The following is a 21,589-nucleotide window of genomic DNA, read 5'->3' on the forward strand; positions in this document are numbered from 1 at the left end:
ATTGATGCTAGCGGAGGAAGTCTATAGGAGGTGACGCCTCCTATAGTGGAGACCTGAGCTTGCTTGAGAGGCGGTGGCTTGCCTGAATTCTTCCCTCTGAACCCTATGCCAGGCAGATGTGCCCAAAGCACTGCTGCCAGCTTCCTTCCTTTGGCCAGTTATGGACCCAAGAAGCAGGCTATCTTGGTAGTCATGGCAACTGGGTGTCTTGGGTGTGACAGAGCTGCTTTTGGAGTGATTCATTGCCTTCGAGAGAATGAAGGGGTTGATGAGAAGCTATGGCCAGCTGGGAGAGGGCATGGTGGCTGGAGAAGACTGGCAGGCAAAGGAGACGCAAAACATCCTGGCCAGGGAGGGAGCGGGGGGTGCAGCGGGCTTGACATGGGCCACCTGACTCCGGAGGGCTGTCTGGGTCTGTGTCACATGTCATCTTGTCAGATTCTGATGCAGATGTCTTTTTCCTTCCTAATGGTGTGTGTGTGTGTGTGTGTGTGTGTGTGTGTGTGTGTTATGGGTTTGGTGGGGACAGAACCCTTGGAGATGTTTCAAGAGGCTTCTAGTAAGGGCCTGAACTTTACTTTGAAGTCTTTGGCTGTATAGAATGCCAAGGAAAGAATTAGCAACAGCCCGGAAGGAGGGAGTCATCCAACCAGCCTGTTGTTGGTTCCGATTGGGGAGGTGGGGCTCAGCTGGGCAGGGCAGGGCAGGGCAGGGCCGGGTAGGGGGATGGGGAGAGGCCACCATGTGCCAGCCCTCCTCCTGTGACACTGGCCAATCTTCTCCAGAGAGGAGTGTTCCAGCTCTCTAACGAGGAGTACTTCATTGAGCCTCTGGATGGAGTCCCAGCGCAGCCTGGACAGGCCAAGCCTCATGTGGTGTACAAGCACCAAGACCCTGGGCAACGGGCCTGGCAGGGTGGCTCAAGGGCTCCAAGCACCTGTGAGGTGCAAGGTATGTACCTCCCTATGGAATTGTAGCTAGGGACCACCTGGAGACACACATCCTTTCTAGAAGCCTCTCTCGACACCCTCAATGCCCACCTCCCTTGGACTGGAACAGTGTTTCTTAACCTTTGGGTGGGTTAAATGACCCTTTCACATGGATTGCCTGTCAGATCTCCTGCCTGTCAGATATTTACATTATGGTTCATAACAGTAGCAAAATTACAATTATGGAGTAACAATGAGAATAATTTTATAGTTACGGGGGGGGGGGCGGGCAGTCACCACAGCCTGAGGAACTGTAATACTGGTTGCAGCACTCGGAAGGTTGAGAATCACTGTTCTGGAGGGACAAACATTCAAGCAGACATACCACCATAGGCTTTGAGAGACCATTAACCTGGGGCATGCGCTTGATTGGTGCTCTGGACTGTCTTTCCACCTGCTACTCACTTCCTTTGTCTACTTTGACCCCTCCTCTTCTTCTGTTCTCTCTGCATAATGCTTATGGTGTTTCTCACCCCGTTGGTCATTCTTCCTCAAGTGGCTGGGTTGTCCACAACCAGTCCCAGCAAGGATACTGGTGAGGAGCTCTTTGCCTCTCTATCTTGCTCCTACTCCAAACTAGCCAACCTGTGTTATTGGGGCCTTTACAGCTCTGTACCTGGCGGGGGGGGGGGAGGCAATCTCACTCACCCCGTCTCCGCTCTCCAGTGTCCCCAGAGCTGGAGCGCCAGCAAGAACTTTGGGCCCAGCAGCAGCAGCAGAAGCGGAGGCAGCAGCGATCAGTCAGCAAAGAGAAGTGGGTGGAGGCCCTGGTGGTGGCTGACGCCAAGATGGTAGAGTACCATGGACAGCCACAAGTGGAGACCTACGTGCTGACAGTCATGAACATGGTGAGGTTGCTACAGTTTCTACAGGAGCGGTCAGGGTGGCTGAGGAGGAGGTGTTCCAACAGGATGTGAAGGGTGACACGGGTAGGAATGGTGACAGGCTGGCTTCCAGATGGTGGGCCAGGCTCCAAGCATGAAGTAGGCCTCCAGGACTGGAATCTAGAGAGAAACAGGGCCCTGGCAGGATCCCTGGAAAAGTGCTGTAGTATAGAACACAGAGGTAGGGTTTCTTGAATATAGAACTGCATTATGCGTGCCTTTCCCTTGCCCCAGACCATACAGAGTGCGGGGCCACCCTGCTGGAGGGCAGTGAATAAAAGCTGAGGCACGCCCCGCCCCCAGCCCTGTGCCTGCTTGAGAGCACGTGGTCTGGTTGGTTCATATGCTCTGCCCTGAACACCTCTTCCCTCCTTTATGCCAGGATCTGTGCTAAGGGCTGGGGACAGGCCCATCTCATTAGGCTAGCCCCAGCTGAGATATCTACATGCCTTTGAGTGGAAATACCTGCTCAGTTTGGGGGTCTACTAGCTGGTGGCCTGGGGCCGGTCTGTGAGCTGCGGTGGACAGGAACACTTTGTGGGCTGGACACATTGCTCTTGACTCCATCTGACAGGTTGACGACAGAGGCTCAGGGAGGTAGGGGCTTAGCAAGTTGTCTTAGTCATGGTTTTCTTGTTGTGTAAAGACACCATGACCACGGCAACTCTTACAAAGAAAAACATTTAACTAGGGATGGCTTACAGTTCAGAGGCTTAGCCCATTATCGCATGGTGGGAAGCATGGCAGCATGCAGGCAAACGCAGTGCTGGAGAAAGAGCTGGGAGTTCTATATCTGGATCCGAAGGCACAGGAAGAGACTGAGCCACTAGACATGGCTTGAGCATCTGAGCCACTTCCTCCAATGAGGCCACGCCTCCTCATAGTGTCACTCCCTATGGGCCTAGGGGGCCCATTTTTATTCAAGCCATCACACAAGTCAAAGTGAGGCAAGGCAGTCTGAGTTTCTAAAGGCCCATCCAATGGCAACTGTGGCTGATCCCCCCACCTGTACTCCCATGCTCTCCATAGAGTCAAGGCCTCCTTCCCAGACCTGTCATTGAGGGGCAGGTAGGAACCTGGAGGACATTGATCTGGCTGATCCTTGTAACCTCCCAGGAGAAAATATCTCTTGTGTTACTCCGTCTGTCCCCATGGTCAAGGCTCACTTGCTATCACCACTGCCCCTGTGGTCAGCTAGGATGTATGTCTGTCACTTGCTGTCTCCTTAGAAGAAGTGCCCCTGTGGTCAGCTAGGATGTGTGTCTGAGAATTCAGGGCTCTATTGACGGGAGACACAGCTGATGTTTCCTTGCTAATAACACGGTCCCACCGCCTGAGTCCTCATGAGCAAGTACGGCTCTGAGGCAATCCTTCCGGGCTTGGATGCTGTCATTGGCTCTTTAGGGAACAAAAGGCCTTTGAGGCCTTCTGCTTCAGGGGCCTCACTCAAGCCTCTTTGCTGAATAAGCCTCTTTGGTCTGAATAAGGCAGGTGGCCACTGAAGTCCAGGCTATAGCAGGCTGTTGCTAGATGACAGGGCTTGGCCTCTGGACAAGTGAGGAAGGACAGGCCAGGGTCCTCAGTTCCGAGGTCCTGTTCTTCCCAGAGTCGTCTCTTAAGGGCTCAGCTGGAATGATGCAGCAGCTTGACTGGAACCTCCTACAGTTAGCTGGATTTATCTCACCTTACCTCTTCTGAGTCTCTTGGGGGTGTCAAGACTTGTGCACAGTGAGACCCACCCAGACTTAGCAGGCTCCCCCATGCCATCCCTTGGATGATATAGGATCAGCCATTTTGCCCTGGGGCTCACCAGCTAGACCAATCAACAAGCTTCAGTTTGGAAGAAGAAGCTGCCTCAGACAAGTTGGGGGCTGAGGAGAGAGCTAGGCCCGTAAAGGCGCTTGCCTAGAGACTTTTGATCCCCAGATTGGGGGAAGAGAACTAACAGACCCCTGAAGGGTGGCCTCTGACCTCCTCACATGTGCCTGCCACGGGAATGTCCACATGCACACACTGTGAGTAGGCAGGCTAATAATAAATCAGATTAAACAAGCAAGATAGTTTCTGAGGCAAGATATCCAAGGTTGACACACCGACCTCCATAAACGTGCACACTGCCCCCCCCCAGGGTCTCTTCCTATTCCGATATTATTACCGTTTTTAGATGTATTCTTAGAAGTCACAACCAATTTGCCATTTCCGCCCTCTGAGGATCTGAAACGTCACCTCAGTAGCAACGTGGCCCCCTCTTTTCTGTGGGAGTTTTAAAGGAGCTGGTGGCTGTTGGTACTCAGTTCTCTGCACCCTCCATCTTTGGGGGAGGCCCTTAGAGCAACCTTAATAGTCACGGGGACCCGACAGATAAGAACGTACCTGTCTCCATCACTCCAGAGCTGCCAACCTTGGAAGCGACAGGGAAGCAGAATGGTGGGGACGCCATATCTGCACCTGCTGCCACCTTGGCTCCCAGGATCCATTCCTATCTATTCCTTGGGAAGGCTGGTCCTGATTTCCCCAGGATAGAAAGAGAAGAACCCTGTGTTAAGCAGCTGACATTCAGAGATCTGGGCTGTTGTTGCCTTTGATGGGAGATGGTGGTGGCAGGGGGTGGGATGAGGTATGGACGGGGTCAATATTTGCAAACCGATCTCTTAAACTATTGTCCAGAATAGGCTAGAGTCCTAGGAAGCAACCTGGAAGGATTTTGTGTGTGATGTGTCACTGCTGGGTAGGGGCAGTGTGAGTGCAGCTGTGGAGACATGTAGGAACTAGTGCATACACGCCTACAGTCATGTGTGCAGCTGGTATGTACCTGGGAGTGATTTTGTGTGTGATCAGATGTGCACACTCCCAGGTGACTGGAGTGGGCCCTGGGGTTCCATTTCCTATATCCTAGCTGTAGCCTGATGCCCTCCCTCACCCTCTTGCACAGGTGGCTGGGCTGTTTCGTGATCCAAGCGTTGGGAACGCCATTTACATCACCATTGTGCGCCTTATCCTGCTGGAAAATGACGAGGTGAGAGGTCATATAGTCCCAAGCTGTCCCCAACAATGGCCAGAGCTCTCTTGCCCTGTGCCTTGAGTGCTCTGTGTGGCGGGACAAGCAGAGGCCTCTTTGGCCTTGACAGTATCCTCCGATGCCTCTGGCCCTTGAGACACTGTCAGGCCAGAGATGTGGAGGCTGGGAGGCCTGGTGGCTCTGTCCCTTGGATCTCTTAACTCCTGTCTTGGTATGGAGGCAAACTGGGCTTGTCCCCAGAGTTCAGTATGAGTCATGAGCCACCACTCTTTCCGCCCCCAGAAGGATTTAAAGATCACACACCATGCAGACAACACTCTGAGGAACTTCTGCAAGTGGCAGAAGGACATCAACATGAGGGGGGACGCCCACCCACAGCACCATGACACTGCCATCCTGCTCACCAGGTACCTCACCAGGAAGGGTGGGAAAGCCTTAGAATTGAGGAGTCTCATGTTATTGTCATAAACAAAACACAGACACCTTGCAGCCACCCAAGCTCCCCATGGTAATGCTTTGTCCAACGAAGTTTAGAAAACTCAAGCAGGGAGTGGACAGAGGTGCAACCAAAGGCATATTCAGGACTTACCTGTTTTGCATGTGTGTGTGTGTGTGTGTGTTGTGAATGTGATATGTGTGTGTATGTGGGGTGGGGATGGATGAATGATGTATGGCATATATGTGCTGTGTGTATGTGGGGGTGAATATGTACATGTAGTGTGTGGGGAGCATGTGCGGTATGTATGCTGCGTGGAGGGTGTGTGGGCAGTGCTGTGCTATTCAGCTGTGTAGGTTGGTGACCAAGGGTCCATTGCAGAGCACTGACCTTCAAAATCACTCTCACGCCACTTGCCTTCAGTTGCAGTTTCCTCCCCCTCTCCCACCTTCTGGGGCTCTATTTTATTCTATTTTTCCAACTTTTAAATGCTACATTTATTTACGTGTGTGTGTGTGTGTGTGTGTGTGTGTGTGTGTGTGTGTGTGTGTGTACATGCATGCCACAGCACATATGTGGAGATCAGAGGACAAGTTCAGGCATTGTTTCTTGCCTCCCATCATGTCGATTCCGGGGACCTGAGTTAGGTCATCAGGCTGGCCACGGGGCGTTTCCCCACTGAGCAATCTCTCTGGCTCAGAGTCTGTGTTTTTGAGTAGAGGGAGTTACTTTCCCTCTACTGGGCTGCAGCAGCTAGAAAGATACCAAAATTGTTTGTTGTAGGCACACATCCCTTTGTCAGGTTCTAGTGAGTGTTGGGAAGGTTGTATGTGAACCAAGACACCCGCCTCGCAAATGGCCATTATGTGGGTTCAGATGTCAGAGTGATGAGAAGTGACAACCTCGCTCTCTAATCTGGGGTGGCCTGGCCTTCTCCCTGCCCCCTTGGCATTGGCCTAAGCCGGCCCGTGACCACTTCTTTCTTTGCAGGAAGGATTTGTGTGCAGCCAGGAACCAACCGTGCGAAACCCTGGGCATGTCTCATGTGGCAGGCATGTGCCACCCTCAGCTCAGCTGTAGCGTCAATGAAGACACTGGCCTGCCACTGGCCTTCACTGTGGCCCACGAGCTAGGACACAGGTAACTTACCTGTCCACACTGCCAGTTAGGAACCTGACATTATCTTTCCACCCCTGGGCACCAGCCAGCGGGGGTTCATGGGTCACAAAACCCAAGAGAGTGAGTAAAACAGTTGGAGATGGGGAATCCCAACCACACAAAGCTCCAGCAGTGTCCCTGTTCCTCAACAAGACTGCTCCCCTATAAGCAGGAGCGAGGCCTGCTGGGGCATCACTGAGATCCATCTGCAATGTGCCATGTAGGAGGAGTGGAGATGGCCAGTCAGTGTACGGAGCCGCGGCCACCGGCTTTATGGCTCTCAGTGCTGGTGTCACTCTGTTTCCATTCCCTCCTGTTCTGTGACCCTGGGCAAGTGCTGTGTCCTTTCTTGGCCCAGAGGGGGCTGGACTCAGCGGTGCTGCCTCTGTTGTGGCTTGTGCCCTTTGCCACCTGTGGCGGGGTTGGCTATGTGAACTGCACTGCACAGAAGCTTCACGGCAGGCTCCCAGAGGCAGGCTCCCCTAGGAGCCAGAGGGTTGGGCTGTGTGACAGCCATGCCTGTGTTGGTAACCTCAGCCCTCCCTTGTCCTGGCTGTGTTACTCTGGCTGGTTACTTGGCCTCTCTGAGGCTCTCTGGGGTGATGGGGACTGAGTGAATTAGTACTTGTTATGGTCCCTGCCTCATAGCTGGTGTTCAGGAACATTTTCTTGAGCCCTTTTCTAGGATGACCCCTTGCGACCTTCCAGGGAAGTGGTAGCTCAGACCTTTTTTATTTTATTTATTTATTTTTTTTTATTTTTAATTTTTAAAAAATTTTTTACTTTTTGCTCAGACCTTTTAAGGTGAGGTCACAGCCTCAAGTCATCTTGGGGCCAGTGAGGACATAGGGCAGCAATAGACTCCTGTCTGTGCCTGCTGGAATGCCATTTTTGGCTAGCTCTGGGCACAAGGATGGGGTTGTGAGGGTCTCAAAACAGGTTCATTTCAGGCTCAGCCTGGTACATGTAGAGGGGAAACTGAGGGAATACTGCCGTCACCCCCACAGTGTGTATTAAGGAAACTGAGGCTCCAGAGACAGTGTGTGACTTTCTCCAGGCCACATAGCCATTAGGTGACAAAGCTAGCCTTGGGAATTGGGACTGCATCCCTTGCAGGCCTCCATGGGAAGGGGGCCTAGGGGTGTCCTGCTGCTCACCTGCCCCTGGGGCCTGTGCTCTCACGCAGTTTTGGCATTCAGCATGACGGCAACGGCAATGAATGTGAGTCCGTTGGGAAACGGCCTTACATCATGTCTCCACAGCTCCTGTATGACAAAGGCATCCCGCTCACCTGGTCCCGCTGTAGCCGCGAGTACATCACCAGGTTCCTTGAGTAAGTCTCTCTCTCTCTCCTTGGGCCTGGTGGCCAGACCCTGTCTCTGCTGTCATTGTCCCATGGCGGGGATGCAGAGCCAGGTAGCAGGGTGTGTGGGGCACTTGGTAGATTTGGGGCCTCAAGAGTCCTCTTAGACAGTGTACCTGACTTGGAGGATGGACCCAGCTAGGAGAAGTGCCAGGCTCCAGGGATGGGGGGCGGGGAGCGGCTGTTACAGACAGCGAGGGCTAATGGTGTATAGGGATCAGAAGATGCACACAGCGAGGAGCTACATTGGAGGATGATGGGTGGCCAGCTTCACAGCCCAGTGAGATCAGGCAAAGAGGAGCAAAAATAAGCCTTTCCTTCACAGTCTCTTACTTGCTGAGCTATTTTGTGTTCCTACTTAATCTTCTAAATAAGAAAAATGTTTAAATATAGATTCTTTTTTTACACTTATTTATTGGGGTGCACATGTATGGAGGTCAGAGGACAACTTGTGGTCATCGGTCTTCTAGATTCATCATGTGTGTTCTAGCGATCTAAGCCAGGTCGTCAGGCAAGTGCCTTTGCTTGTTCAGCCATCTCCCTGGCCCTAAATTCTTTCATTTTTTTTTTAACCCCCTTTTCTTCCACTTTGTTTTTAAAGCTAAGGTGTTTCATGCTTTCTCTTTTTAAAAATCATGTCTCTCTCTCTCTCTCTCTCTCTCTCTCTGTATGTGAGAGAGACAGAAAAACAGAGACAGAGACAGAGAGAGACAGAGACAGAGATGTGAGAGAGACAGACAGAGAGACAGAGACAGAGAGACAGAGATATGTGTGTGTGTGTGAGAGAGAGACAGAGAGACAGAGAGAGACAGAGACAGAGAGAGACAAATACAGAGAGACAAGGACAGAGAGATAGAGAGACAGAAACAGAGAGAACCCACATACCACACAGTACGTGTATGGAGGTCGGAGGACAACTGTGTGTCATCAGCTCTCTTCTTCCCTCCCACCTTTACGTGAGTTTTGGGCATCAGATGCAGGCTTCCAGGCTTGCAGAGCAAGCCAGTTAACTGACTGAACCGCCTGGGGGGGGGGGCCTCCTAACCAACGTCTTAGCACACATTCTACCATTCTCACTTTGACTTTGTATAGGCCAGGCATGTGGTGTTGGTGTTCAAACCTGGGGCCTCAAGTGTGGCCCAGCACACTCTTGGAAACTTTGCTGCATGTCCATCCCCTGGTGATAGGTTTATTTTCAGATGCCAAAGTCATTGCTTTTAGCATGCAGAATGACCGCAGCTGCCTGGCCTTTCTGAGTGTTTTCCCTGGGGCAGTGCGAATAATGAGCAAGACGAAAACCATTCGAACTACTTTCCCCTCCCTGGTCACTTTCTGAGCTGTTTCCTCAACATGCACATTCACTCCCAATGGTCCATCTTCTGCTTATGGATCCAGGAACAACCTCCAAAGGAAATAACTACTGTGCGGTCTGTCTTGCCCTTTCCTCCAATGTCATCATTGTCAGCACAGTCAATGGATAACGCAGCGATGTAACCCGAGCAAGAAGGGATGCAAGGGCTTCTTGGTTGGTCCTGTTTCCAGAACCAATGCTTTCTTCATTGGAAGTAAGTTCTGGTTTGAGTGACAAGGAAGCCTCGGGGGCTGTCCATGGTCTTCTCTCTTGTGGAAGTAGCTCACTTCTCCGCACGCATTCACTCCCACCCCCCCCCCCCCCCCCCCCCCGCCGCCTCCCGTTTAGTGCGCTTCTGGACACGCAGTGGCTCCATCAGCAGTCTGTGTTCATGAGGAAGAGTGAATGGTACATACAAATTGGGTGACATAGATCCTGTGTGTCACTTCTTCTCATGAACATGTTCCTCCATCCTTTTAGACCTTGCTTACGAAGTTGACACCCAAAGACATCGAAAAAGTCAAGATGCCAACAGTAGAGTCTCAAATGGCTCATTCTTTCCTCTCAGGACACCTACCTGTTTTCAACCCTAAGCTGTATAGCTTCCTTCCGTAGATATACTGTCATAAAAGCATCCCTTAACTGTTTTTTCATGATTTCTTCCTCTTAGATTTTTAGCTGGAAGTTGGAGAGTTAGCCCTCTTGCATTAATTCCTGTACACACATCTGTTTCTCCTACCTTGGCCCCAAATAGCTGTAACACGTTTCGATTAAGTACTGTAGTACTTACTTTCCTCATTGTTTGGCCAGATCTTTGAAAGGAGGAGAGAAGATTTATTGTGGCTCACTGTTTAAGGACACAGTCCATCATGGGTGGCAAGGGATGGCCACTGGGTTGGTTTTGTCTATGTAGGTGAGAGCCTGAGGCAGCTGGGCATGCCATAGCTGCAGGCAGGAAGAAAAGCGAGGGTTGGAGACTGGGGGGACTGTAACCCCCAGCACCCCCATCCAGTGGGCTACATCCACCCTATAGACCTTGTGTCTCAAAGGATCCATGACATCTCCAGACAGCGCCACCTGCTGGGGACCAGGAATTCAAATCCATGAGCTCCTGGACCTCAGTTCACCTTCAAACCATAGCAAGCATATATGAAATGTCTTCATTATTATGGCTCTGTGCTTATTTTTTTTCTGAACCAAGTATTTGCAACAACACAAAAAATTTTTTAAATAACAATTTTTAAATTTTAAAAATTAATTTATGTGTATAAGGGTTTGTCTGCCACGTGGGTTCAGGGACTTGAACCTGGTCCTCTGGAAGAGCAGCCAGTGCTCTTAACCAACCACAAAGCCATCACTCTAGACCCCATGTAATAAGGTTTTTTTTGGGGGTGGGGTTGGCCTAGTTTTCTCTCCTCTCTTAGCCCTTCAACATCTATCCATTCTATAAAGTGCCTCTTTCCAGAATGTGGCTTTTCAGAGGTTATCCCTATCACATAATGTATTAGTCTCCTTCTTTTCCAGATCTGTAACCTCCCACCCCCAGATTCTGTGTAGACTGGACACTTTTCTAGGCTTTCCATAAAACTGTCATGGGGAGGCTTCCTGCTTCCTGGATTCCATGCCGCCTCTGAGTGGTTATGTTTTGTTATTGTTTTGATGGAGCACACGTCTTTCCAAAGTGGGCACACTGAGGTAAACTGTCCGTCTGTGTGAACATGTCTTTATTTTTAAATAAAGGAGCTTGATAGTTTGATTTGAAACTCACTCGCCCCTGGAATGTGGAAGGCATTTTTTCCATTATCTGCTGGTTTCCAACACTGCTGCTGAGACACCCATACTATTCCTATCCTAACGACCTTTTAAATAGTCTGGACGCTTTTAGGAGTCTGTTTCTTTCTTTTTTTGTTATTTTAAAAATCATAACTATGTGCCTGGGTCTCATTTTATTTTGGGGACATTAATTGGGCTCTCTTCACCTAGAAGCTCTTGTTTTTCAGTTATCAGAGATGTTCTTATATCATTTGTTTTTGATAATCTATTTTTTTCCTTTCTGGAACCTTTTTAATATTGAGCTGTCTTTCCTTAATTTTTAGGCTTTTTCTATCTTTTCTTTTTAGGGAGGTATTGCTTTGTCCTTTGTATATTTCTTTTGTTAAAGATTTTGTTTGTTGGTTGGTTGGTTTAGAGATGGATGTCTCCTGTGACACAAGCTAGTCTTGAACTTGGTATCGATCTAGGGCTGGCTTTGAACTCCTGATCCTCAGTCTACTAAGTGCACCTTCACCCTTGGGCCTGATAGTGTTTTGATGTTTTGTTTATTGTACCTTTTATTCCCTGAGCTTTAATACTTCCTAAATGCTTACTTTAAAAATTCTCTGTCTTCATAAGTGCACTCTCTGCTCTTTCTTAGGTTCAGATTTACATAAATTTCATTTTGTAAATTTCCATTTGAAACTCTTTTCTTTGTTTTTTTTTTTTTTTTCTCTTAAGATTGATTTTATTTATATTTATGTGTCTTTTTGTATACAATGCATATGTGAGTGCAGTACCAGCAAGGGCCAGCAGGGGGAATTGGATTGCCCTGGGATTAGAGTTAGAGGATGCTGCTGTGAGCCAAGTGATGTGGGTGCTGGGAACTGAATTCTGGTCCTCTGCAAGAAGCAGCAATGTCTTAACCAACCATCTCCCCAGGGACTGGTTTATTTTTTCTAAACATCTTTCTTTCACACTAACAATTTTCTTAAAATGTGCTTTGTGTAGATTAGGAGAAGCCGCTGCCTCTTGGGAGGTCTACACATCCAGCTATGATTTTCTGAGTCAGTGATGAAGGGCTTATTGGCATGCAGCTCTTTTGCGGGGAACAGGGGCATCCTTAAATGCCAGAAACTGACATCATGTTTCTGAGTGTCGTCACATCTGTCTGCTGGCATCCAATAGGGAGGTGCCTGCTGGTGTCTCAGCCTTCACTGTGCAAACTCTTAGTGGCTCTTTCTCTGTAGGTCTCTTGCTGCGGGCCTTTGCCTGTGACTGGGATTCCTAGGCCAGCTCATCCTGGGTCTCTTTTCTTCTGGGCAGGGAGATAGCAGTCACCTGGCCACGCAGGGTTGCAGTAGAAATCTTCTTAATCATCTCTGTCCTTAGCTCTATTGGCCCCCCTGAGATTCTGACTCCTAGTGTTCCAGGGTTCTGTTTCTGCATCGTTTGTTTCTCCTCCTTGCAGGCTTTAGTTCTGAGCTTCTGTCACTTCTATCACTTTACCGAGTCAGCTACTGATGGGCCATCTGCTTTCCAGCTTCCAGAATTCTGTTGACATCTCTCATTTGCTGTCATCACTTCCCTCTTACCCTCTGCCCGGGTGGAGTTATGTTTTGTTTATCCCTCAAAGGTCAGCATAGAAGAAGAGCTTCAGTGGGGAGCAGAGATAGGCCGGCTCCGTGTGCTGTGGTTCTGTGGAAGCTTCCTCCCCAGGGCGCTAGCCTGGTGTATGCCCAGAGCCTCTGGGACCTTGAAAGTGTAGAAAACAGTCTCACCTGGAAGAGGGGTTTGGGCCAAGGGCAACAACCGGAAACTGAAGAGTTCAGTTTGGTGACTAAAACTTGGACTCTGGCCTAGTCTCCTCGTGTTGGCAGATGAGTTACATTAACCCTTAAGCCTCCAAACATGAGGATCATGATGGACAATCTCAGTGTTTGCTGTGAAGGTTAACCCAGAAGGCATGAGGCACACTTAGCACAATGCCTACCAGAGACTACACAGTCAGCACTTGGCCATAGCTGCAATTACTATTTCTGTGGTACCAAGTGGTTGACTTTGTGAACTTGAACCAGAGAAGTGGCCTGGGGTCAGGGAGTAGGTGAGTCTCCCCCAGAGAGGGTCAGGGAATGAGATTGCTTGGGAAATCAGAATAGTGGGTACCGTGAAACACCCACAGGGCTTGTTCCCAGCTGCCCCACCCAGAGTGCCACCCAAGCACCCTGGCTCTGGGACAGACAGCTGAACAGGCAAGTCTGTGTTCTTTTAGCTGCTGGAATGTATGAGAGCCTTGGCCAGAGGCCTGGGCTGAGGGTAGGAGGAGAGGCAGAGAGTCTAACCCAAGGCCTGCACTACAGATGAAAAGGGAGCCCACCACCTGAGGGTGCTTGTGAGGGAGAGACACCTGTCCCAGGCATGCTTCGCTGTTCGATCTGTGAGCAAACAGGCAAGGCGCTCAAAGTCCAGGAGAAGGGGAAAGCATAGGGACCCTCCACAACAGGCAGAGTGCCTGTCCTATCTCCCATCCACTGGCTCCCTGCTGGCATGGGACAGGAGATAGTTTCTGTGCAAATAGGGTGGGAATCTGAATGAGTGAGTGCTGAAATGGGTGGTACAGCAGTGTTTTCACAGCTTGGAGAACTCCCAGAAGAAGGTACAGACCACCCACTATCCCTCTGTGACCACGCCCCTCAGTTCCCAGTAACTCTTTTTCCGGAGGAGCCTGTAAGACTGAGACATGGCTTTCCCTCTCTGTGTCCAGGGCACATACGTCAAAGAGGCTGGAGTCATAGAGTGACGAGTGCATAGCAGCAGATCTGTGGTGGTGGGGTGCTATAGGTAGGTATAGAGGGACAGAGACCTCTCTTGGAGTTAGGGACACACTCTGAGGGCTGTTGAGAGCTGGCACTGAAGCAGGGGAGGAGAGGAAGCTGGGCGTAGTGGAGGCTCTGGTAGAGGCAAAACCTAGGAAACCTGACGGAGTGGAGGATCAGGAGTAAGTTACGGGGTGAGGCTGTCCAAGATAGCTGATTTGAAGAAGTCTAGCAACCTATTTGGGCTGAGAAGTGCTTAGGTATGGCGGAGAGGTTGCAGCGTTCGTGAGCCTCTACTTTTTCAGGCCCAGGAAGCCCTACTCATGCCTGTTTTCCAGTTCAGGGTTTTGCAGAGTGGGAGGCAAGCCTGGGAGAGTATGAGGTGCTTCTCCTCATTTCCAATAATCTCCTGTTTAGCTACTCCATGACCAGCAACTAGGGCTAGGGATGAACAGTGGTACACAGGCAGTCAAGAGCTCTTTGCAATATTGAGGTACAGTGAGGCTCTCTACTGGAGTCACCTCTTGTCTACTCTGACCCTATGTGCGGTGGCCCAGCCTTGCCATAATTAGCACAAGGAAGAGCCCTGAGGGGATGGCTGATGGGTGTGGGGACCTTCCTCTGTGTCCGGCTGTGTGAAGAGCCTGGCAGTGAGCCAGCCAGAGGCGGGAACTCCTGCTCCTCTGACTTTTCCCAAGTACCCATTGCTGTGGGTACTTCCATAATTTGGGGCCAACCTCTTACACATAAGGATGTGAAGGTCCCAGGGAGAGTGGTACCCCAAGGTCACACAACATCCCCAGAGGAAGGAAAAGCCAGCTGCCACTGTGACGTTTCCCAAGCAGACATTGCTGTGGGTACTTCTGTAGCTTGGGATCAGCCCCCTAAACATGAGGATGTATTGGTTCACAGAGAGGTTTGGGGGCAAACTGAGTCCACATAATTAGGGAGGTAGGCCACTATCTCTCGAGCTATCCAACAGCAAACCCATAGGTGCCCCACCCCCAGCAAGTTGGCACAGTGTCACAAAGTCCCTTCTCCATCCCTCTGTCCCATCCTGCTTCTGTGTATCTTCCTGGAGCACCTCCCTCTGCTTGGTCCAACCAGCACCGAGTTCATCCTGGCTCCCTTGCCTGGTACCTTAGGTGATCAAATCTTCCTGGCCTGGGGTTGTCCTCATCTCCCAGTGACTAGATCTGCGTCCCACAGATCCTGCCTCCTATTGCTCTCATCCAGGTCCTTTCTACCTGGGTGACCTAATTGCCTATCTTTGTGGCTCAGTTCTCTTTAGGGTCTGAGCCCTGGACTCCTCTCCCATCCCTGAAGGACCAAAATGAACCCCAGGCTGGTGGCAGCCTGCTCCCACCCTCCTGCTTCCAGACATCCTCATAGAACATTTAGAGTTAATCAGGGCAGAGGTGGTTGGATAGGACTTGGCAGGGCCTTCCCAAAGCCCTGTTGCCTCCATGCTCCTGACCTGCTGGTGGTGCTTGCTGTATGGTCATCTTTCTGGGTACCACTTCAGAAGGTACCCAGATGGACATGACCTATACATGCTCACACTGGCTCATTCTCTTGTCACCGCCCTGGGATGCTACATAGAGGAAGGCAGGAAGGAATGGGGAGTAAGAATCAGGGGACTAGTCTGGTCAGGGACAGAGAGGTGGCTGCGCAGCTTTTTCTCTCAGAGGCCTTTTGCCGTATCAGCTGTGGCATGATGGTTTCCAGAGACTGGCTCTGTCCAGCCTGGCCCTGGGGTGCCATCAGGGGCAGAAGCTGCTGGAGTTAAGAGCATAGGCACTCGAGGGCTGGGTGGATCAGGACTTTGGAAGAAGGGCGCCAGAGTATATGTGGTGGGGCCCACTATGGTGGTCAGCTGGCTGGAGCTCCAGGCAGATGAAAGAAGTCTGCAGGGCTGCTTTGCTAGGCTGGGGTCATATGATCTGCTGGCCAGGTGGAAGACTGTCATCATTTTCCTACCAACTGCACAAGTCCCACCTGCTCTGCTTTTCCACCCAGACCTCTCCCATGGGTCTCAGGGTTAGGGTTAGGGACTTCACTTTATCCTGACATTCTTTTCTTTTTTTTCATTTTAGCCGTGGGTGGGGCTTCTGCTTGGATGACACTCCAGCCAAGGATGTCATTGACTTACCCTCGGTGCTGCCCGGTGTCCTGTATGATGTGAACCATCAGTGCCGCCTTCAGTATGGGCCCTCCTCAGTCTTCTGTGAGGGCATGGATGTGAGTGTGGGTATGGGAGGCACAGGAGGTGGCCCTCAGCAGCCTGAGAATGCCAGGCTCAGAGAAACTCTTATGTGGCTTGGGCTGGACCCTCAAGGGGCATGTTGATTCCTAATGTGATTTGTGACAGATGTCTGAGTTTGGGTGGCCACAGGCCCAAGTCTGGATTCTGTATCAACCCTTAGGGGACTTTGGATGAGTCCCTCAGTTCTCTGGATTTGGTTTAGAAGAGGGAAAAAAAAATCTATCCTTCAGGGTCCCAAAGAGGGTCTCATAAAGACATGGCAAGAGCTTCTCTCTTGAGTGTTTCCGGAGGTATAGCCTGGGGCTGGAAGAGCTGCCTAGCTGGAGACAGCTCTCAGCACCAGCCGAGCCTGGAGAGTAGCTCCTCTCAAGGGCCCCATGATATCTCGAGGCTGAGAGAGAGGGGTCAGAGGAGCCTTACTCCTGCACAATGCTCACATGATGGACTGTCCCTATGGAAATGTGTCCAAGGGATTCTTGGGGGGTGGGTGGGCATGGGACAATAGAGGCAGAATGTGTGGTATCCCTGGGGAGAGGGTGAGGGTGATGTACATGCCTCTTTGCAGAATGTCTGCCACACACTATGGTGCTCTGTGGGGACCACCTGTCAGTCCAAGATGGATGCGGCTGTGGATGGCACAAGATGTGGGAAGGACAAGGTAGGTGGGAAAACTCAACCCTGGCTGAATACAGGGATCCGGGAGGCTGTCTTTCCTCTGGTCATGCGTAACCAGACTTCCCAGGGGTCAACGTTAGCTCATCATCTTGAGCCGTTCTTAATTGACCCTCAGCCTTGCCATCACAAAATGGCGGCATGATTCTCACCCCTTGCTGAGTGGACATAGGTTTTTTTATTTTATTATTCATCTAGCTTCACTGTGGTGCCTGGGTTGTGGGTGATGGTTAAGGGCTATCTTCCACCTTCTGTCCTCCTCTGTCTTTTGAGAGTGTCTTGCCCACTTTGTTCTCATGGGATGAGGATGACTGACAGGTGTCGGGGGTCTGCCTCCGTCTGTCTCAGTAGTGGTGTCTCAATGGAGAGTGCGTCCCTGAGGGCTTCCAGCCTGAGGCGGTGGACGGTGGCTGGTCCGGCTGGAGTGCCTGGTCTGCGTGCTCGAGGAGCTGTGGCGTGGGTGCACAGAGTGCTGAGCGACAGTGCACACAGCCTGTGTGAGTGTGGGGCCCAGGCTGGGATGAAGGACCTGGATGGAAACAGCTGACAACAGCTGTTCTGACTTCCAGCTTCTCAAAAGTGTCCCTAGAGTGGCCAAGTCCAGTGTCTTAAGTCACCGCGGGCCACTTCCAGGGGAGGGTTCTGGAAGTGTTCCCCAGAGCTGGTACTACTGAGGAGAGTGGAGTGTTTTTCAAGAGCTTGGGGCAGAGGTGAATGTTTTGAACCTGGGCCTGGGATGCTCAGGGCTCAGTCCTACATGTTCACGCAAGGGCCTTCCTTCTCCATTGCTCCTCTGGGCCTCAGTTTGCTAGACTCTATAATGGGTGCTAGTAGAGCCCTCTTAGTCAAGTTGCCGTTGGGTAGAGTAAAGTCAGACAACGTGGGTAAGGCATTGATTCCTCCCTGTGCTGTGGGAAATGCTCAGCCCAAGCCTCTTCAGCTATCTGAGGAGATTGGCAGCAGCTGCAACAACAGGGCAGCACTGGGAGTGGGGGTGGCTATGGTCTAGGATGAGCTTTCTCATCTAAAGGGGGTTGTGGGGATTCAATTCAAACTCAATCTCAATGGAGATTCAAAAGGCCCTGTTGGACCTACTTCTCTGTTTGGCTGCCAAGGAGGTGGAATACACAGCCAATTCCATCTCGGGATGGTGCCTCATCAAGCCTGTAGTCTGTACGCCTCTGAATGTCCCCTCCTCCTACTCAGCCAGGGTGGGGATAGCCTGGCTTAGTTAGATGCCAAGCCAAGGCAACTTCTCACCAAGGTGGGGTCTGGAGGCTTCCTTTGACCTGGCCCAGGTTACTGCTTCCAGGAACAACTTTAACAACACAGGGGCTGGCCCATCAGCCCAGGACATGTTCCAGCCTCTCATCAGTCCCCTCAGAGGCAGCCCATCTCCAATTTAGAGACAAGGAGACTGGGGTCCTGAAGATGGCAGAGCATTTGCCCATGGTCACACAGCAAGCAAGTCTGGGCTGAGCCTGAGCTTCTTGCTGCCACTCTTCCTTAGATCCTTGGAAACAGGAGGGATGGGTATGGGTCAGAGAGTGGCAGCCCCTGAGGCCAGATTAGCACGACTGAGGAGTGGCAGGGGAGTGGGGCTCCTGGGTGCAGGAGGAGGCAGATCTTGCTTGGTCAGTATGGAGCATTGATAGCATGCTCACAGCCCCATGGCTTTCTTCACAGGCCTAAGCACAGAGGCAAGTACTGTGTGGGGGAGCGGAAGCGGTTCCGTCTCTGCAATCTGCCAGCCTGCCCTGCTGGCCAACCCTCTTTCCGTCACACCCAGTGCAGCCAGTTTGATGGCAAGCCTTACAAGGGCCAGCTGCACAAATGGGTGCCTGTGATCCATGATGGTAAGTCCTCTACCCACGTGGACCTTGAGGCCCACAGGGTGTGTGTGTGTGTGTGGGGGGGTGGTAATCTATGGACTCTATGGACTCTAGTGGTATAGGCCCACGTATAGAGGCCCAGGCATCACTCTCGGCCCTTGGCTGCCCCCTGCTGTTGTCCAAGCTCCTCAGTCTGCAGCTCTGCAGGTAGCTAGCTAGCTAGCTATCAGTCCTACTAGATGCCATAACAGTTGTGTTTTTTGGAAGCCCTTGGCCTGGAGGATGACAGTATCTTCCTGGTGGCCTCTGTAATGCCTGCTCTTAGCTTTGCTCCATGAGATCTCTACTTGTCCCGTCAGAGAACCCCTGTGAGCTGCGCTGCCGGCCATCCAACTACTCCAATACAGAGAAGCTGAGGGATGCCGTGGTGGATGGCACCCCTTGCTACCAAGGCAGGGTCAGCCGTGACATCTGCATCAATGGCATCTGCAAGGTGCGTGTGACAGCGTGAGATTCTCCTAGCCCCAGTGGCAGGCACTGGACCCACCTCTAGGTCTTTCCTTGTTTTCTGTAGGCTGCATTCCAAGCCCCTGCCCTGCCCCCTGACTTCTGAGACAAAACCTCTGCACCCCACTGTATCTGGCGTTGGAAACCCCAGGGTTGGCGCCAGATTCTCAGTCACTACCACCTTACCACTTTGTTTCTACCAGCTGCCTACTGCCCATCCCAGCATGCCTGCCTCTTCAGCTCCAACCTTGAAGCCAGAGCCTCGGTGGATTTAGGCAACTGCCTCCCCTGTGACAAGAAGGGGATGACAAAGTGGCACTGGTGGTGCACTGGGCTCTGGGCCTGCAGGAAGCACAGTGTTTGCTAGCACTTCTGATTTGTAGAGCTGGGTGCTCTTCCATGCCCAGGACCCCAGCCACCTTCCTTACCTTGCTTCTTGCCTTTAAACCCACTGTGCTAAAGGCACTGGGTTTAGAGGAGGCTTAAGAAAGAGATGCTAACCCAGTGTCTTTGATAGTGAATCCTGTTTCTGGAAAATTCCACAATCTGCCAGAGTCCATGCTTACCTGTAGCCTTGTATGAGAAAGACTGCCTGCCTCCTGTCTCATGTGATGTTCTTAACACTCTTTTAAGGCCTGAACCAATGCTCCCCCTATTTTCATCTAGGGAAACTGAGGCTCAGGGGAAGAGGAGCTCATGTGTGTCAGGCAGGATGACTGTGATGGGACTGGACCCAAGCAAGCCTTCTTGACCTCTCCCCCTGACCCTGGCAGATACCCAGAAGGGGCTGGCAGCCAGTACAAAGGGCTCCTTCTTTGTTACAGAACGTGGGCTGTGACTACGAGATTGACTCTGGTGCCATGGAGGACCGCTGTGGTGTGTGCCGGGGCAACGGCTCTACTTGCCACACCGTGAGCAGGACCTTCAGGAAGGCCGAGGGCACGGGTATGGTTTTGGCTGCTGGGCTGAGAATGTGGCCTGTAATTCTATTCCTTGCCTCTGTGGTCCTTGCCTAGCCCCAACCCCCACCCCGGTCTGACTTGCATCATTATCCTTATAACAGTCAGTGAGACCCTGTCCCAAGTGAGACCTGTCTTCCTAGGGGTTCTTCCCTGCGACTGTGAATGGTCTGTCGTCCTTTCAGAGGGATGCTGTCCCCTGAAGCTTTGGCGACCTCCCCAGTGCCGCATCTCAGCCTTGAGGTCTGAGTTACACATATTGCTTACGTGCCAACTGTGTGCTTAACCATGGGGGACACCTAGGCGAAGAGCTCACATGGGACAGAACCTTCACTGTGACAAAGGCAGAAGGCTGTACCTTTGAAGCAGAGAAGGAACACCAATATAGAAGGTCTTGACCTGTGAAGTCAGGGAAGACATCCTGTAAGAGGCAGAAAGCAAGCTGGATGATGAAGGACTTGGGAGAATGGGTGAGGAGAACCCCAGCTAGAGGCAAGCTTGTGGGACAGCCTGCCCCCCACAGCTCTCCCTCCACAGCTGGCCTCCACAGCTAGCGTTCCTTCCCAGAGCTGACTCGTATCCCCGTAGGAGGCCTGTGCAGAGGACCTACTGTAGTGCTTCACTTCCTCATCTGTAAAGTGGGGCTAACAATAGTGCCTATGTTATGGGGTTGTTTTTGATGAGTTCTCTCGGGCATGGAGTAGTGCTGGGCACATCCAAGAGCACCGTTGCTTAATGGAAGGAGAGAAGCCAGGGTCCCCAGGGGAGAGGAGGAAGGCCCATGCTTTTCTAGGATGGGAGAGATGATGGACCAGGCTGTGATAAAAACCAGTTCTGTCTTCCAGGACAGTGGTGGTTGGCCATGGTCCATAGGGGAAGGACCTATGGGTCCTTCCTCAGGCCTTGGTGACCCAGAGGGAATATAATACCTGTGTTTTGGGGAGACTCAGAATCCTGAGCTGATGGCGGAGTCTTTGGCTTCGGCAGCAGAAACAAGTGGAAGCGAGGGGTGGGGGTGGGGTGGGGAGACAGCTGACTGCTTACCCTGGAACGCAAACTCTGTGCAATCTCTGCCCACAGGGTACGTGAACGTAGGGTTGATCCCAGCCGGAGCCCGAGAGATCCTCATTAAGGAGGTGGCTGAGGCCGCCAACTTCCTGGCTCTGCGGAGTGTGAAGGACCCGAATAAGTACTTCCTCAATGGCGACTGGACCATCCAGTGGAACGGAGACTATCAGGTGGCGGGCACTACCTTCACCTATGTGCGCCTGGGCAATTTGGAGAACCTCACATCCCCAGGCCCCACCACTGAGCCTGTCTGGATCCAGGTGCTTGCCTCTCAAGGCCAGGATGGGAGGAATAAATGGGGGTGGTCCTCAAGGTCTCTAAGGGGAAAACTTAAGGCTCTCATAGGGTTGGTTCTGGGGCCTCTGAGCCTTGACCTCAGTTTCCCCATCTCTAGAGTAGGTCTCCAGTACAGCTCAGTTCACAGAGGTGGCTGCAGATGACCCTAGGGGCAGGTACTGAGCAGACAGAGAAGAGCCGTTGTGCTCAAAGGCCCCCTCCCCCCCTTTGCCTGTCCCAG

General features: G+C 51.7%; 1 protein-coding gene across 1 annotated transcript in view; it reads left to right on the forward strand.

Annotated features, from left to right (window-relative positions):
- Window positions 1-21,589, forward strand: part of Adamts7 (ADAM metallopeptidase with thrombospondin type 1 motif 7) — a 40,920-nt gene that overhangs the window by 11,020 nt on the left and 8,311 nt on the right. Inside the window, exons 3-15 of the mRNA XM_051140264.1 lie at window positions 786-951; window positions 1,656-1,837; window positions 4,806-4,889; window positions 5,175-5,299; window positions 6,319-6,468; window positions 7,673-7,819; window positions 15,865-16,009; window positions 16,600-16,692; window positions 17,058-17,203; window positions 18,393-18,562; window positions 18,898-19,031; window positions 19,870-19,990; window positions 21,085-21,332. Coding sequence (XP_050996221.1) covers window positions 786-951; window positions 1,656-1,837; window positions 4,806-4,889; window positions 5,175-5,299; window positions 6,319-6,468; window positions 7,673-7,819; window positions 15,865-16,009; window positions 16,600-16,692; window positions 17,058-17,203; window positions 18,393-18,562; window positions 18,898-19,031; window positions 19,870-19,990; window positions 21,085-21,332 — 1,911 coding nt within the window. The remainder of the gene's footprint in view (window positions 1-785; window positions 952-1,655; window positions 1,838-4,805; window positions 4,890-5,174; window positions 5,300-6,318; window positions 6,469-7,672; window positions 7,820-15,864; window positions 16,010-16,599; window positions 16,693-17,057; window positions 17,204-18,392; window positions 18,563-18,897; window positions 19,032-19,869; window positions 19,991-21,084; window positions 21,333-21,589) is intronic.

This window comes from Acomys russatus, chromosome 32 (genome assembly GCF_903995435.1).
Source record: "Acomys russatus chromosome 32, mAcoRus1.1, whole genome shotgun sequence".
NCBI lineage: Eukaryota > Metazoa > Chordata > Mammalia > Rodentia > Muridae > Acomys > Acomys russatus.